At 41.3% G+C, this 13107-nt stretch overlaps 1 protein-coding gene across 1 annotated transcript in view; it reads right to left on the bottom strand.

The window, feature by feature from the left end:
* Positions 1 to 13107, bottom strand: part of CERKL (ceramide kinase like) — a 124934-nt gene that overhangs the window by 40459 nt on the left and 71368 nt on the right. Inside the window, exon 4 of the mRNA XM_066575760.1 lies at positions 7004 to 7067. Within this exon, the coding sequence (XP_066431857.1) occupies positions 7004 to 7067 (64 nt within the window). The remainder of the gene's footprint in view (positions 1 to 7003; positions 7068 to 13107) is intronic.

Raw genomic sequence — 13107 nt, 5'->3', positions numbered from 1 at the left:
AGTTTTGATTTCAGGTGACTGGGTTCTCCTCGAAAGGACATATCACAATGAAAAAAAATTTGGAACCGAGATTTGATGGACCATACCAGATCCAGTTGACAACTGCCACTTCAGTCAAACTGAAAGGAAAACATAATTGGGTCCACGCCAACCAATGTATACCAGTTTCCGTCCAAAAGAAAGAATCAAATACCCATGCTCCACCACCTAGAACTATGCATATCCTGCTGGTCATGGTTGTGGAACCATGGGTTTGGGGCTTGAATAATATGTTGAAAAATAATTGGGATAATAAGCTGTCAAAAAGCATTAAGTACTTGTAGCATTTGAGGATGCAGGAAAACTGAATAATTGTCGTACATGTACTCATGCTTCTAAAACATTCTTCTCTACGCCCTCTGTGTATATATCCCGCACTGTGGAGGAGATATTTAGAACAGGGCTTGGTAACCCCTGATCAAAGATTAGGGATTAGCTAGTGAAAGCTACAGACTGTCTAGATGATCACATTTTCACAGTATTAAGATTGGCTAATCAAACTAATGCAATTCAAGCTTAATTAATTGTTGTTAATAACCAATACACCATAGTGCTAGACTATCTTACAACTGTCCAAGGGTGGCATATGTTAGCATGTTTTGTATTTTGTTACACTGTGGTACCCTCATGCATCAATCACCTGACTACAATTTAGGGCTAAAAGGGAATCTTGTCAGCCAGATGAAACCTGTGAGAGACCTTCCACACTGTAGAGTAATAGTGAAGTAATAGCTTTGGGAGTATCTCTAGTGGGGACCTACTAATACATGGCATAGCATCCGATATGGCAAGAGTACGTAACGCTACCTTATAGGCTTGTGACCCTTACTGATGGATGAACAAGGTACTTAGGAAGCTGTTCTACAGAACAGAGCTACAATTGATGGCATTTGATCATAGATGTGAGACATTTTAGGATATGTGTTGCTTTAACCTAACTGATAATTTGGGGTCTATTCATGGATATATTTAGAACGTTAGTACAGACACTCAGGCATAATGAGGACCAGTGATAGTTTGATTGGCTTTCCAGTTCCTGGTTCAGTGCATTTTGGTTTTGCTTACTTTTCTGTATACTTTGTGGTGTAGTGGTAAGTTGTATACTCTATTGCTGTTGTATTCAGTTCATACATAATCCAATGAGTTATATGATAATTGGTTCACTGGTTCATAATACACAAAGTCGTAATTTATGTTAATTTAAAGGAAATGCATCTAAGATGTGACTAAAAATAGTTGTGCCATGCTTCCTCATGCCGTATCTATCCCAGAACACAGCATTTATGAATCTCCTTCCCTCAGACCCAGGATTAGAATAGAGCCCTTAGGGGCGGGCTGGGGCCATCCTTCGTGGGTGTAACCAGAGGAGTAAGGACAGTTCTTAGGAACATCCATCCTCCTCTATGTTAGGTAAGGTAACACATTCCTTAATGGTTAGCTCAAAATTTTAATATGAGAAAGATGATCATGTTGCTTTAACCCCTTGAGTGGCGGGTTTCCTACCACCCTGTCGTGCCCACCAGGGCAGGTTTTTTAAAATGGTCTAATCATTGAATTTCAACTAATTTTGCAGTTGCGTCTCAAGAGCCATAACTTTTTCATTTTTCCATTGACATGGCCATGTGAGGGCTTGTTTTTTGCAGGACAAGTTGTGATTTTTTAAACAGGGGGGAGGAAAAAAAGAAATGGGGAAAAAAGAAAAAAAGGGGCCATGTCATTAAGGGGTTAAATAATGCATTAACTTCCTTCTGTGGGTCATTACGACGCATGGATACCACATGTGTGATTGTATTTTTGATTTTTTTACAAAGTAAAGGGAGACAAGTGTTTTTATTATTTTTTTTAGAATTTTTTAACTTTATTTTTTTTTATTTTTTTAGGTTTTTTTTGTCCCTTTAGGGGACTTCCACAGGGACCCATCAGGACCCCTGATCACATTCCGGGGGTCCGATGGTGACAGCCCTTTACATGCTGCAGTGACAGCCCTTTACATGCTGCAGTCACATAGACTGCAGCATGTAAGGGGTTAACACAGCAGAGATCAGAGGTTTTCTCTGATCTTTGCTGTAAGAGCTAGTACCTAGCTGTCCTCTGACAGCCAAGCACCAAGCTCTCCCTGCCACAGAGACTATCGGCTTGCTTCTGACTAGCCGATGGTCTATATGGCAACCTGTAAACAAAGCAGTAGATTGCCGACATATCGGCAATATCTTCTGCTGGTTTTTCAAAGCCCTTGCTTTGTTCCCTGTGGGTCTGTGCAGGCAGAGCACACTGTCACAGCTTGTGGCATTGTGCTCTGCAGCTCCCATAGTGATACATAGCACGGAAATCTTCCATCTTGTATGCTTGAGTCTGTCATATCATATTGTTGTCATTTTCCTTTAACAAGAATTTTGCAGATGTGCACTAACAGTTCAAAAGGCCTTGATTGTCCAAAACGTCCCATGCTGAAGAGATAAAGAAACCAGACTGATGGCCTTATGTCAGCACAACTCATTCTCCAAAAAAAACTATTTTTTTTTAACGCATTTTGTACATTTTTGGCTTGAGAGAAGTCCTTTTTTACTAATCAATGATAATAAATTAATAAATTATAATTATTACAAGTGAGGCGTGTTCTAGCCTCATAGCCAATGTCTTTTGTGCATATACTTCTGCTTGTTAAATGAATAAACAGATTACTTCCAAACACATCCAATGTGTGTGGGATCTGGAAGCCGCTTCGAGCTTGATTATAAATAGAGATGAGTGAACCTACTCGGCCACGCCCCTTTTTCGCCCGAGCGCCGCGATTTTCGAGTACTTCCGTACTCGGGCGAAAAGATTCGGGGGGCGCTGTGGGTGAGTGGGGGGTTGCAGCGGGGAGTGGGGGGGGGGGGGAGAGGGAGAGAGGGCTCCCCCCTGTTCCCCGCTGCTACCCCCCGCTCCGCCACGCCTCCCCCCCGCATCTTTTCACCCGAGTATGGAAGTACTCGAAAATCGCGGTGCTCGATTGAGTAATTACTCGAAACGAGTACGTTCGCTCATCTCTAATTATAAACAATTACTGGGATACCTAAAGACATACCTTTTAGCAAACTTTTTGCGACACTAACAGGTTACTGAAGCAATTTTGTCTATTTTTTCAGTTTCTTGTCACCTTCGGGTTTGTGCAAACTACTTGTACCAGATGTAACATACTGGTAATTATATTTCAGATTCAACATTTTTTTTTTCCGTATAAGTATACTTGTCAAGAGCAGCAGGCATTAGCTGCATCATGAGAAGCCTGATCATCATGCAGATCGCATGACATTGCTGGTGTTCCTGTGTGAACACGAAGTGGTCTTCACTTTGGACAATCCTTACTTGTTAGAAGGGTCAATTGACAATAAGCTGATCACAAAACGTTCCTGCACTTGGACCCCTAACGATCGATTGCTACCTGTGGGATAAACCTGACAGTAAGTATGCAATTTTCCTGCAGCGACACCACAGAGGACATTAGGTATTACATGCTGCTCATTCAAATCACCATTGAGCTGTCTGTGAGGAAAGACAGGAAAGATCCTCCAGAGAGAGGAACTACATTATACCATTCTCCACTGTGGAAGAGATAGGGGTTCTCTTTACAGGATTTCTATCTGTTATCACAGAACTCCCTACACCAGACAATCCCATTAAGGGCATGTTCACATGGGATGGATTTGCTGCAGAATGTCCACAATAGACATTCTGCAGCAGATCTGCAGCTGAAAGTCTGCATCAAAACTTGCACCATTTTTGAGGTGGTTTTAGCGTGGATTTTGGTTTGGAATTCACACCCTCATTGAGAAGAGGTGTGTTATGCAGCGTAAACAGCAATAAAATGGAATAATCATGAACAGTGGGTACAACACAGATAATAAGGGTGCGGTGTGCACAATGTACTAAATAGAATGACACAAAAATAGAAAAACAGATGTGCATGTATAATGAATTGGCACACCATTTCAAGACACATTACAAAAGTTTATTAGACAATTAGCATAAACAATTAGCATAGACAACACCCATAGGGAACAATTAAAATCACACATACAAAGCTAACCACCATAATAAGTCACTAAGCCCCTACTCTGTCCCATAAAGAGTATAGGGACCAAAATGTTCAAAAAATTAGAAAGGCGTATAAAAAGTGCTAGTACAAGAGTCAATATCACAAAATACCACCCAAGTAGGCATTCCAGCTAGCAAACAATACATAATATAGGATATCAGATGGAAACCATCCAAGTACAAAGCCATGGCACAGAATATATGAGTATTTAGCATATTGCATCAATACCACCAGTTCTTTTAGTCTTACCCTCCCATTCACTCACGCCCAATCAGGTGGTGCGTCAACTGGTAGGCGGCATCTCTACTCCTATTTGGTACCATCTGAATCCTCAGTCTTGCATTCTCTCCTACCAATCACAATTCTATGTGCTTTTGCTCCACCTTTTTTCCTTTTCCGCATACACATTCTATGACATGGCTTGGCACTTACCTTATTAGATGGTTCCATCTGATATCCAAGATCAGGTATTTTTTGCTAGCTGGAGTGCCTACTTGGGTGGTATTTTGTGATATTGATTCGTGCACCAGCACTTTGTATATGCCTTTCTAACCATTTGAAAATTTGGGGGGTTTGGTGACTCTTTATTATGGTGGTTACCTGTGTACATCTGTCTTAATTGTTCCCTATAGGTGTTGTGTATGCTAGTTACATATGTGTCTAATGAACTTTGTGTTACTTCTTGAAGTGGTGTGCCAATTTGTTATACATACCATTGTTTTTTTGGGGTTTTTTTTGTGCCAGTGATAAAACCGATATGCTGCAGAGTTAAAGTCCGCACCGCATGTCCCTTTTTGCACGGGTTTTGTGGGGACGTTTTCCGCAGCATTTAGGCAAGGTTTTGAAAACCACTTTGCTGCTACTATTAGTACTACGGATTTTCCAGAGAGTATGCAAGGAACATCTGTGGCAAATCCACCCCGTGTTAAAAGAACGTAAGCAAGAGGTTGTCTTTGTAGACTCTGTTTGCTCTGCCAAGAGATGCGGATCCTGAAGAGAGGAGCCTCTGTACTAATTCCCTTATGGGGGACCTGGAGTCCTGTATTGCCATAGCCTGCGATCGCTGTACAAGCAATAAGGCATTGCAGGGTAGTAGCCCTGCAATGCCTTATCACAGCGATCATCAGTACTGTACTGTGAGTGCCCCAGAGGGACACAAATTGTGTAAAAAAAAAAAAAGAAAAATGTAAACAAAAAAAGTAAAAAGAAAAAACAACCCTTTTTTATGCTTTTTCTCATATTAGCATAAAAAAGTAAAAAAACGATTAAAATCCCACATATTTTGTATTGTCGCATCCATAACGACGAGTACGATAAGCTGCACATGCTTTTTATCCTGCACAGAAAAAAGCGTTAAACAAAGGCTAAAAAACTGAGGCAAAATGCTACTTTTTAGCATTTTGCCTCCCTAAAAACGCAATAAAAGTAATCAAAAAAGCTGTATGTACCCCAAAATGGTACCAATAAAAACTACAGCTCGTCTCGCAAAAATAAGCCCTCGCAGAGCTCCATACAGGGAAAAAATTTAAAAAAGTTACAGGACTTCGAATGTAGCGATTTAGAAAAAAAAAAGATTTCCAAAAAAGGGGTTTTATTGCAGAAAAGTGGAAAAACCTAATTTTGGTATCATTGTAACCGTACCGGCCCGCAGAAAAAATGGATTGTGTCATTTATGCTGCATGATTAACGCTGTAAAAAAAAATCTATGGCAGAATTGATGCGTTTTCTCTCCCTGCTATCATAAAAAAAAATAATAAAAGTTTTACAATATAGTCTATGTACCCAAAAACTACAGTTCGCCACGCAAAAACAAGCCCTTATACGGCCGCGTCGACGGAAAAATAAAAAAGTTATGACTTTTGAAAAATGGAGAAAAAAATCCGCCAAAAATCATTGCGTCCTTAAGCCCAAAATAGGCCATGTTCTTAAGGGGTTAAAGGGAATGTGCCATCAAAAAATAACCTATTGTATAAATCAAGTTTTATACAAAACTTTTTTCAAGTTTTTTTTTTTTTTAATTTTTGATGTCATGGTCTGTATTTAAAAAAGTTCCTTAAAAAATCCTGCATTTTTCACATTGACAAAATAATATGCTGACACTTCCTGTTCTGTACAGAAAACGTTCAATAGTCATCTAGTTCTCATCATAGGCAGGTTACAATGAAAGGTAATGCTTCTTTACAGATAACACAGGATCCACAATTTACAATAGGTCATGATCACAACTCACCCCCTCCCCCTCTCTGCACAATGACCTCTACACAGGTACAGAGCATGCTTAGAACAGTCTCTCATGGGAGTTAATGGTTTCCCCAATACTGTCCATTGAATCCACAGTAAACATATATGAATGACAGCTTGTTCACACGGGCCAATTGTTTGATTTTTACGACTGCAGAAGCTGAATGCACCATTTTCACTGCATGTATATGTGTGCTTGATACGCTTTTTTATGTCTGTATAGAATTTGTATTCACTGTGTTTTTCACAATAGAAAAAAAAAAAACACAAAAAGATTCAATTGATGTAATTTTCCCCCATAGTCTCCTGGCAACATGTGTAAAAAATGAGTGTATGCACATTTAAGGGTTCATTCACATCAGCGTCTAGGACCTCGGTTTTCCAGCCCATGTGAATGGGGCCTTACACAGCATCCAATAACATGACGCCTGAGTCAGGAGCCATGACTCCATTATATAAAAGCTATATAAAGTTGACTCACTTTCAGATAATGCTATTTTGAACCAATACAAGCTTTGTTACAAAGTGTTTTTCGTTTTTAGACATTTTCTTCCCCCCAAAGTCTACACAGCTTACAGTCTCTGTATCTACTGATACACTAAAAGTAACCTCTACTAAGCAGCTTTTAGTACATAGGCAACATACCCATCGTACTCCTGGAGTTCACATTCTTTAAGTAATGCCAGAGCATGTCCTTTATAATTAGTTTCTACAGAGAAAGAAAATAACACAATATTGAGACGTCTTTGTACATCTTTGCAGCATATGTCATAACTGTGACTATCAAGAAGAAAATGTAACTGGTAATGCATGGTTTCGTAAAAAATGTGAATTTATTAAAACCATTTTAAAATACCAATTAAATACATGTTAACACTCGAAAGTCATTGAAGAGGATCTGTGAGCTTTTCTGACTTGTCTTCTTTTGTTACTACTCGTATGCCTTATGTATTAACAATTCTGTTCCACCGCTTCTTATTGTGTTGGGCTATTCCTTCTAAAAAAAAATTTGAAAAAAATTGACAATTGGGTGTTACCATACTCCATGTCAGAGGGGTGTGTCCCTACAGAGTACAGGGATTGGACAATGTCAGAATGGGCAGGGACACGCCCCTCAACTGATAACACCCAGTTACCAATTTATTCACAGATTTCTCGGAGGAATAATAGAGAAAAGATTCTTCAGAACTATTAGGCTGGGTTCACACAGGGCGGATTTGCCACGGAATTTCGCTGCGCCCGCTAAACATGGGATTAGCCAGACGAGATTGGTCAAATATCTCATCCACACGGGGCCGACAATCAGTCGTGGCAAAGCCGGTGCTGCGGATTCCTGGGACGCAGCATGTCAATTCTTTTTTTTTTGCATTGCGGCCTCGCTCCTCTCTATGGGAGAGCCGTCCGCAACAGAAAAGCATGCGGTGAAGCCCCTCCAGAACCCGCGGGTTTTGAAGCTGCGCTTATCCCGCGGAAATCTTGCGGGTTTTCACTGCGGCAAATCCGCATTGTGTGAGCCGAGCCTTATATTAGTGGGAATGCAATTACAGTATTTCCTAAAACAGACATGTCAGGGAACAATTCTATGAGTTCAGTATGTATACGGCAACTTTCAAACGTATCTGTAGTCCGTTGTTGGTCTCCGGTTTGCCGACGATAATATGGAGCTAGCGGTATTCAATGTATGTGTTTACATTTGGAATTTGCTTTAAAAGCTCAACATGCACTACTTTTGTCTGTTGTTAGTGAAAAGTACGCCAACTATACCGTGGAAAATGGAATTCGGATGCATGCATATTTTCGTCATCTCTGTATTAACATTGGGCTAATGCGGAATTGTATTTGCCCAATAGAAAATTAAACCGATGACAGCAAATATGGAGGCAAACATAGATGAAATACCAATGATCTATACTGAGCGCAATGTTATCTGTAATACATACCTGTATTAAGTACTGGTACAACACGCACATGTGAAACTGGCCTAATAAACAAAAACATGTAATAGTCTTAATAATATAATCTGTTAAAGTGACCCTGCAGTTTTGGAACAGGATTCTGTACCAGAACCGAAGGGAGAGGCGAGGACATTACCTGCAGCTGTTCTTTTCTGCCATCCCTCTGATCCACCAGTTTCAAGTCCCGTTTTCTGCATTCCAATATGGCCGACACAATCTTCAGACCACCCAAAGCCCTCAGTGCATTGGTGGTCTTAGACTACCAATGCAGTATACCTGCTCTCTGATTGGCCAGAGCTGGTCACACGATCAGCACTGACCAATCAGAGAGCAGGGCACACTGTGCATTATATAGTTAGAAAGTTCCTGTTGCCATTTTGAACAGTCAAAAATAGGGCCTGGAACCAACAGATTAGAGGGGCAGCATAGAAGAACAACTGCAAGTAATATACCTCCTCCCCTTCCTGTCCCAGGACAGAAACGTATATGGAAACTGGAGGGTTACTTGAAAATGTATGAGTCATGAGTGCCTATTCTATAGATAACTGCCACCAGGGGGAATTTCCAGGTGAGGAATAAAAATTTTATGATTTTATGCCATTTCTACCTCCTTCACAAAATTTTGCCCAATCCTGGAAATCCCCTTTAAAGACACATACATATGGCCATATTTTCACTCCGAGTAGAATCCATATAGTCAGGACTATCATTAATGGTTTGCGAGCTGTGTGACCGCACGAGAGGCATCTCCTGCCATTACTGAAGGTGGCACCATTGGCCCTAGACCTTGAACCCTTTAATCTCACACGTGGTGACCAAATCCATGGAAAGGCAACTGCACAAGTTGCAACTTCATTCCCAAGATTACGGATTTGGCAGCTAGGTGTTATTTAGGATTGTTTGATTAGGAGACTTTATGAATATGTTATTTCTTTACTACATGTCTACATTATTTAGACACTACATGTCAACAAGCAAGAGGAACATCAATTGAGCCTTAGGTGGCGCAGAGTATTAACCCTTTCCAATCCACTGTCTGACGTCCGAAGACATTCTGATTGAAGGCTGTATAGCTCCGATGTCGGAAGATGTCTGGCAAGGTTCCTACTGTATATTACTGGCCGCTCTGTTGTCGGGGGGCCTCTCCGGCATGCCCAATTCTGCAGTACTGGCTCTAGCCAGCAGATGGTGCCGTTGTATAATGGCAGAAAGAGAAAACCCTCTAGGAAACCCTGAATCCAAAATTGGATTGCAAAGGGTTAAGGCAGCAGAAATGCAGTCAAAAGCTCTCACTCACGACCTGAAGGTTGTGAGTTCAATCCCTGCTTGGTAGCCGGGATTGATCTCGCAACCCTCAGGCAGCCGGCTCTAGGTTGACTCAGCCTTCCATCCTTTCTGAGGTCGGTAAAATGAGTACCCAGCTTGGCAGTGGGTAATAAATAAATTACCCCAAAGCGGAATAAGTTGGCGCTATACAAATGACAAGATTTAACAGAAGCTTCTGCACAGAGCACCATCAAACCTCAGCCTCCCATACATACAAAATGCAAAAACCAAATGAGGAACAGAAAGGGTTGACTGCCCCAGACAAAATGAATATTATAATGAAAGAAATTATCTATTCAGGTTTAGCAATACACGAGAAATTAAATCGGATAAACCCTGGTAAAGAGCAGCTACACTCAAGGAACAACTGATTAAAAAAAGCCAAATACCAGTAACAATGTAACAAAGCTCAAAAAGAAGGGTGGCACAGCAACATACCAGAATATGTACCCTCTAGAGGAAATGAATCTGTCACTCTACATTGTCATCTTAGCCTCTCGTGATGCCCTGTGCAGCATATAAAATGCCAGAGTAAACCGGAAAAGCCAAGCTGCAGATGGCAGAGAGCCGCGCAACCACGTTTAGCATTTTCTAGGGCGGCAATGCCAGAAGAGACTCCACAGCTGTAACCAACCATCAAAGATTCCTCTTGACTGACATGACACTTACAGATGGATGTTTTGTGTAAGAATGTGCATCGTTATATGCAAGATTACATAAATCTTTCATGCTTGTCTGTTCTTGGTTGAGGTCTGGTATAAGAATGAGTTACGGGGCTTTTTGGTATTCTAGACGGGGTAATATGGTAATTTGAATCGAAAAAAAAAAAACATTAAATACACATATGATAAAACGGGGACAGATCACTAATGACAGTGATAGATTTTAGAGCGATTTACTTAAATAGGCCAAAAAAAACCCAGATCTATTATTCATTCATTATTTTTATATTAAAGGGCCACATTTTATTGATTTATTGCCTAAATGTTTTATTCTGGAGGTTTCAAAAACATTTCCTGGGATGATAATGGCAGCTGAATTTTATAAATAGCAAAAGTATTGTTTTCTTCATAACGCTTATCCAATGAGCATCTGTGATCATTATAGAGGTCTACTTTAAAACTATTTACAGTTCTGTGCAGCCTTTTTTTAATACCAAAACTTTTGAAAACTGTTTTCAAAAATGGAAGTTTTTAATATCTTATTTTTGCCGAATAACAAAATGCAAAGAGAATGAAAAAAAGAGAAATCTACATCAAATCAATACTTTGTAGGACCACTCTTTACCTTCAAAACAACATCAATTCAAGTACATTTGCACACAGTTTTCGAAGGGACTCGGCAGGGAGGTTGTTCCAAACATCTTGGAGAACTAACACAGATCTGTGGATGTAGACTTGCTCAAATCCTTCTGTCTCTTCATGTAATCCCAGACAGACTAGATGATGATGATGATGAGATCAGAACTCTGTGGGGCCTTATCATCACTTCCAGGACTCCTTGTTCTTTTTTTATGTTGGAGATAGTTGTTAATGACATTGGCTGGATGTTTGGGGTCATTGTCCGGGTGCAGAATACATTTGGAGCCAATCACACGCTTCCCTGATGGTATTGCATGATGGATAAGTATCTGCCTGTATTTCTCAGCAATGAAGACACCATTAATGCTGACCAAGGCTGGCTGTCCAAGGGTGTTGCGGTATCCTGCGGCAGATCTCTGCTGCGGGAGCCACCACCCGGGAGCAGGAGCCGGCAGATGTATCTCCACTGTCAGCCTATCTGACAGATAGGCTGACATCTGAGAATCGCAGCAATTCGCAGCATGCTGTGAATTGCCGGCTGCAAGCGGAGAATCGCAATGATTGTCCACTCGTGGACAGTGGCCGGCGCTTTCCATAGCAACGCTATGGAAAGCTTCAGACAGCGTGATTCGCCGTCGATTTACCACTGGGATAATCACTCCTGTGGACAGGGGGCCTAAATCCACAACTCCATTTGCTGAAATGCAGCCCCAGACTTGCAAGGTCCCTCCATGATTCACAAACGGCCTTCTGTCACAATCAAATGATTCAAATTTTGACTCATGAGTCCAGACATTTTTCTGCACTCCAGTTCCTATGCTTTTATGCAGAGTTGAATCAATCGGCCTTGTCTCTTCATCGAAGAGATGGCTTCTTGGCCGTATGAAGACCACAGTAGATGGGTGTACTGTGTCCCACTGGTTTCTGCCAGTTCTGAGTTGATGCCACTGCCAGACATCTTCTGTTTTCGAAGAGCAGTAAGCATGATGTGTCTCATCTGCTGCCGAGTTTCATTTGCTGACTACTGCATCTACGGTACTTAACGTTGCCCGTTTCCTTGTACTTCATCGAAAGAGCTTGAACAGCACATCTTGAAACCCCAGTCTGCTTTGAAAATTTTGCCTGGTAGAGACCTTGCTGATGCAGAATAACTGCCTTGTGTCTTGTTGCAGTATGACCTGTGACATCAAAATGTCTTCCACAACCTCACCTTTGTAGCAGAGTTTGGCTGTTCCTCTCCCAGTTGTAGGCCTCCTACACAGCTGCTTTCTGTTTCCGTTAATTACTGTGTTTTCACCTACATATGAAAATCATGATCACCACCACCGGTTTGGTATACTTGGTTAATCATACACCTGACTGTAATCCTACAAAATCCCTGACTTTGTGTAAATGTACCTAGAAAAACTGATGGTGTTTTGAAGGCGAAGGTTGGTCGCACCAAGGATTGATTTAATTTACTCTTTTGTTCATTCACTTTGCACTTTGTTAATTGATAAAAATAAACTATTAACACTTCTATTTCTGACAGTATTCTTACTTCACCATATTTTTTTCACACCTGACTAAAACTTTTGCCCAGTACTGCATGCTCAGCCACACGGCTTGCCAAAAAGCAGCACTGAGCCTCAGTGATGAAAATGGGTACATGAAGCAATTGTCCGCATCATCTATTCATATTCCGGGGTTTTCATTTCCTGGTATGCTTTAATAAATTAAATCCGTAATCCGAAAGGCTACTATGTACAACTGTTTCTTCTAAACGAGCCTGTGTTTACCCAATATATAAACACTAATTAAAAACTAGCCTTGTCCCCCACCGAAACAATGCTGAAGTGTCATAGCAAACAAACGCTGAACACTATGCGGCATATCACTAGGACAAACTGTACCACAACACTATGGCTGATGGAGGTCCATCCTCTGGGAAGCGGAGCTGCACAAGTGAAAACCCCAGAGACTAGGAACCTGCAGCATGGAATAACCCATCTAACTGCCAGCTATAGGCAGCAGGCCATTATTACTCACTGCTTTTTTCGAGTAACTGACTACTCGGGCGAAAAGATTCGGGGGGCGGCGTGGTGGAGCGGGGGGTAGCAGTGGGGAACAGGGGAGGGGGCTCTCTCTCTCTCCCCCCCCCACTCCCCTCTGCAACCCCCCGCTCACC

This window comes from Eleutherodactylus coqui, chromosome 8, assembly GCF_035609145.1.
Source record: "Eleutherodactylus coqui strain aEleCoq1 chromosome 8, aEleCoq1.hap1, whole genome shotgun sequence".
NCBI classification, from domain to species: Eukaryota; Metazoa; Chordata; class Amphibia; order Anura; family Eleutherodactylidae; genus Eleutherodactylus; species Eleutherodactylus coqui.
Note: the sequence above shows the minus strand (reverse complement) of the source record. Positions and strands in the feature narration are given on the sequence as shown.